At 41.6% G+C, this 5,564-nt stretch overlaps 1 protein-coding gene across 1 annotated transcript in view; it reads right to left on the bottom strand.

Moving 5' to 3' along the window:
- TK2 (thymidine kinase 2) overlaps positions 1-4,657 on the bottom strand; it is a 10,886-nt gene extending 6,229 nt beyond the window's left edge. Inside the window, 5 exon segments of the mRNA XM_029965562.1 lie at positions 4-75; positions 1,032-1,121; positions 3,124-3,177; positions 4,583-4,615; positions 4,617-4,657. Coding sequence (XP_029821422.1) covers positions 4-75; positions 1,032-1,121; positions 3,124-3,177; positions 4,583-4,615; positions 4,617-4,655 — 288 coding nt within the window. The 5' untranslated portion in view covers positions 4,656-4,657.
- Positions 4,658-5,564: the final 907 nt, after the last annotated feature.

Below are 5,564 nucleotides of genomic sequence, written 5' to 3'. Positions count from 1 at the left end.
CCTTCTGTACAAATTTTCCACAAAGATGTGTTTTGCACTGTGAATTGATCTCTCCATCATTCGGACTGGAGAAGTCTACAAAACAAAACTTGACAGTGTACATTTTTCAGCATGTTTGTTATCTTTTCAGACTCACACTGCACATTATATGAAACATATATGATTTTCAGATCTTTCTTTCAGATTTTGTGACAAACTTACTGGGAGGGTGGGAACCACTAAAAAACCAAGGATTCCTGATCTTATTTATGGTCACTGCATTATTAAACAGCTACATAACTAATTTGTTATTCATACACAATTTTCAGCATTTGGTTCATTTGAATGATTTTTTTCTGCAACAGAACAGGATTTCTACTGTCTTGGAAAAACAACTCTTCAAAAACCTAGTGTTAGTATCACTCACAAGTGGTACTGCTGAAAAGTTTGCCCCGACACAAACCCAGAAAATAAAACTTAACAACAATCACTAAGATATAAGCATGGCATCTAAGATTAGATCTTGTAATCAGGGAATGGAAGACAGCATGGAATGCAAGAAGGCAAGAGAATAAACAAATCTTGGTAAAAATGTAGAGCATAAAAAATCAGTATAGAGAAAGAAAATATTACAAGAAAAAAAGGATGTAAACCATCTGAAAACAAAGGGGTAGAAAACGTCAGAAGCACTTGGAATAAACACAAGAAGCAAGGGCTAAATGAATTCTAACACGAGATTATTTAATGTTTGCCAAAGATCTGAAATAGCAAAATTGCAGACAAGGCACTGAGGTGAGATGAGGAAGATTCCAGCTCCTCGGGCTGGTGCCAAACCAGCAGCATCAGTCTGGGGAAGTCAAAGTTCTGAGCAGGCAGGAGGCAGATGTTTTGCCCCCAGAGCACACGTCTTTGTACCCCAAAAATTCCTCCTCAGTGCAGGAACAAAGAATGAACACAAACAGATCCTAACTTTTGAAAACAAGGTTAAAAGCATTTTGCACTCATAACCATATCTAATTCTTTCTTAAATTAGAAAAGAAATGTCTCTTTACCATTGGTCTGGTGTGCTGCTCCAGCATGGTCAGCTGGACATAAGTCTGTAACGTTATCCCCCATCTGGAAGCATCTTGGTACATTAAACCCTGGGGTCAGGGATGGAAGGAAGACACAGACATTTGTCAGGTCAGAGAGCCAAACAGGGAAGGTGGTATTTTGTGAGCTCTTGCAGTACAACAGCATTGCTACAAGAAGGGCACTTACACAGCAAACACCAGGTTTGACAACAATTAAGGGATCATTTGCTCTGCACAATGCAGGTGTAAGAATTATGGCTCTGGTCCTAAGTGGAAGGCTCACTGAAGTCAGCAGGAATTAAGTACTCTGCACATGGGACAGTCAGAACCAAGGCACAGCTCATGTGAGACAGTTCAAATACATTTAGTAATTAAAAAAACATATCTACTACTTTATTTCTGTGCACTGACAGACTGTCAGTACACCCAGTCCAGCCAGAAATCATATATGGTCCAGTAAGTATGGTCTGGGCCTCAGAAAAGGTGTCCTTGAACATACACAACTGTTCTTCCTACAGGATCCTCAAAGCAGGTCTCAGGTAGCTCCTCCACTCTGATTGCTGCAATTCCACACACATACTCACTGGCAACACTATACTGCAAAGCACAGAAAAGATCTTACTCAAAATAAGACATCATTCAGTGTCTATTGGGTGAGGTGACAAGTTTTAAGGCAGCAGCACAGCTTGAGCCCACAGATCTGACCTCCTCCTTCTCTCCCTGCCCAACATCACACTTTCTCAGTGTTCCAAAACACACAGACTGCTGTGCTGATGCCAAGCACGCCCCACCCCTCTACTAACAATAAGAAAGTAAGGTATCAGTAACTCCTAGGAGGGAGAATTTACTTTGCCAGAGGACCTATGGTAGTACTGATGGTATCACACACACATTTGGCTTTGTATGTGCTTTGAGGTGTGTCCACACCCCTGTGATGGCATCCAATTCCACCAGCCTGAGCACAGCTCTGTCCTCAGCCAGCAGTGAGGTTTCTGCAGGGCAGGGGATCCCCAAGCAGAACTGACATCAGGAACCAGTTCCAGCAGCCCAGCAAAGCCAGTGTGCAGTGCAGGCAGAGCCCTGGCTGCTGCCTCCAAGCACACCTCGGATCCAGGGACGTCCTAGTAGGGAACAGTTCCAAGGAGCCATGGCTACCCAAAAAAAACCCCTCAACACCTCAACTGGGTTGAGTTTTCCTTATCTTCAGCAGTCACAGAATCATAGAATGTTAAGCAATTGGAACAGATCCTAAAGCTCATCTAGTCCCATCCCCCCTGCTGTGGGTAGGGACACCTTCCACCATCCCAGGTTGCCCAAGCCCCAGCCGACCTGGCCTTGGACACTTGCAGGGATGGGGCAGCCACAGCTTCTCTGGGCAACCTGGGCCAGGGCCTCCCCACCCTCACAGGGAACAATTTCTTCACAATATCCCATTTTACCCTACTCTCTGTCAGTGGGAAGCCATTCCCCCTGTCCTGTCACTGCAGTTCCTGATGAACAGTCCCTCTCCAGCTTCCCTGCGGGCCCCTTCAGGCCCTGGAAGGTGCTGTGAGGTCTGCACACAACCTTCTCCTCTCCAGGCTGAAGAGCCCCAGCTCTCCCCTCCTGTCTCCACAGGGGAGATGCTCCAGTCCCTTTATCAACTTTGTAGCCTCCTCTGGACTTGCTCCAACAGTTCCGTGTCCTTCTTATCTTGGGACACCACAACTGTGCAGAGTGTTGCTGTCAAACAACATTAACTGACCAGATCCACCCCTCACTTTGAGGGATTCTTTGAAACAGGCATAAGTAGATTTAGAAACAACTGTCACACTCAGGGCTTACCTTTATGGGAATTTCTTTAGCTCATACCATGTAAGAAACCCCTTACCAAAACCACATTTTATAGGCAATGTTTCTATTATGTCCTAATCATAGTAAAAAACCTTTTGCTTCATGAAGCTTTATTTTTTGCTGTGTGAGATTCTGACCACAACTTTCCCAACAGTTTTGCTGGTTGGTAAGAAGTTGTCACGTGGGTACTTCTAAAAGAACAGTCACTGTAATTGCAGAAATCATTTCTGTCACTTACCAGGATATTATGACCACGAACGTTCCTCCACTTCATCAAAGGTTCTTTCAAAACCTTGTTAAAAAGAACTCCATGTTAACTCCATGTTAAACATGTTTTAGATGCAAAACACTTTATGTGACTCTACAAGTCTGCAACTATTTTTAAGGATTACTCATTCAGTAAGTCAGAGTATTCACGACTTGTATTGGAAAGCTCACCCCTCTTAAAAAAACAGCACTGAATCCTGAACACAAAAAGTAATAGCAAAAACTCTAAAAATAGAAAAATATCAACATATAACACCATCTTAGAATTTTTAAACTACCAAAGTAAAACACCTAATGGGCCTGGATAGAATTTCTTTTTTTTTTGAGTCAAAATCACTCCCACAGAAGGGAAAGTACTGCTTAGCAGAGTCCTGATTCCATTTAATGACCTGCCAATTGCCTCACAAATTCATGTCAGAGAAAGCAACACTTGGCAGAAAGAGGATCAGACTGCTATCATATTAGTTTTAATTCTATTTTTTTGTTTTAACAAACAAAATGTATTCAAAACCTTTACAAAATTAATCAGAAAACCTTCTACCCTGAATAGGTAAAATGACAAGACTTACCTGGTTCAAACAGGGTCTAAAACTCCAACCACAAAGCCAGGCCTAAGAGAGTTAACTAGCTACTTAAAAAATGTTGCACTATATGCAAATTAAAGTCTGCTATCTCTTGGGTTAACAGTTAATTACTCCATAAGGATCATTTCTGTTAAATTACCAAATAACATCTGGCAATCCAGCATTTCCATGGGGACTCCTAAAACTTACTATCAAATGTATTGCCAGCTCTGCTGGGAAAAGCATTAATATCTGTTGTACACAAAACCAATTGTTCACTTTGTACACAACAACTGTTCACTTTGTACACAGCAACAATTGTTCACTGAGGTTTGATCTTGATTTTGTTTAAAAATACAATAAGCCTGCCCTTCCCTCAATCTTGTTCTAAACAACATGAAATCAAATCTCAAATCAGTCTACAAAATCTTCAGGAACAGTTTTAACAGATTTTCCATTTTTCAAAAAAGCCATATATTCACTAGAATCTCAAGTGTGTGACATCAGTATTTTTACATCATTACAACTTCACTTTGCTTATTACAAGACACACCTAAGATTTCAGTGACAAGAAATGGCAAACAGGCATGTTCAAACATGCCCAACCCCTGTGGGTTGCTGTTACTTTGCAGAGGTACAGACTGCAATCCACAGGTCTTACTGATCTTTTGGCACCTCGTACTTTATTACTTTCTTTTCTGCAATCTGAGTATAAAAATTTGGGAGATGGGGAGGTACCTCAGCAAGCCCCTGGCTCACAACCTGCTGCTCCATTCTGTGTGCCTGAGGAGAACATTTCCAAACTGTCAGTTCTGTCAGGACAAGCAATTGCTGAATGTTGGAAATAAAGAACTGTAGATCCAGTACCTCAATGCTGGTAGTTTGTGCAAAGTAATCCAGGCATGTTGTTTTCCCACTTGCAATGTTCCCCTCGACGCATATCTGATGAAAAACAGAGTCATTGTGAGAACAGTGTGTGTGAAAATGTACCCTTCCCATGGCACCAGGCTGGTTCCTTACACTGTGATGAGATTATTTCCCAGGAAGGATTGCTTAAACCTTAAGAGGCACTACATTTTTATTTTCAGAAACTTGAACAACTAAAATAAACTAAGAGAATTTTTTTTCAGCTGTCTTAAAATAATTTATAGCTTCAAGTGATTAAGTTCCAAATAAAAAAAAAAACAAAACATCACCTGCCAGGGAGGGATGCATAGGGCAATGGCTGCACATGCAACACTGACCCCAAACTGTCACCTGTCCCAACACAATCCCTCACCGTTTTATCCCTCACAATTTTTGCACAAATCCCTCACAATTTTATTGGAATTTACAGAACCAGACAAGCGTAGCCTTGCACTGACCCAGTGCCAGACCCAGCAGCACACAGTGACACAGGCACAGCCAACAGCTGCATATGCTCAAATTATAATAAAATTATAATGAAAGAGGCTGCACGTTTTACTTCATTTTCTGAACAAAATGCAAATACTTACAACTCTCTTTCTATCATCTTTCTTTATCAGAAGTTTATCTAGAATGGAAATAAACAACAGTTACAATCAAGGAGGTCTTCATAACTTAGTTATACTGAACCTCTTAAGTGAGCCTCTCCATGAAGTTTTTAGGTTCTCTGTTGCTTAATATGCCTATTTGCTAAATTACCAACCTCAAAGGTTTTAGGTCATTATTGGGCCATGCACTAGACACGTTTTGGCACAGACTGACACAGTTCTAGCTGAAGTTCACCACTGCTAACACTACTGAGAGTGGAACGGTGAGTGCCCACATTCCCACCAGGTTTTTGTTGTTCCTGCTGCTCCTCGGCTGGCACTGGGAAAAAGTGAAT

The sequence above is a fragment of the Manacus vitellinus genome, unplaced genomic scaffold, assembly GCF_001715985.3.
Source record: "Manacus vitellinus isolate BGI_N305 unplaced genomic scaffold, ASM171598v3 scaffold_10_pilon, whole genome shotgun sequence".
In the NCBI taxonomy this organism is placed as follows: Eukaryota; Metazoa; Chordata; class Aves; order Passeriformes; family Pipridae; genus Manacus; species Manacus vitellinus.
Note: the sequence above shows the minus strand (reverse complement) of the source record. Positions and strands in the feature narration are given on the sequence as shown.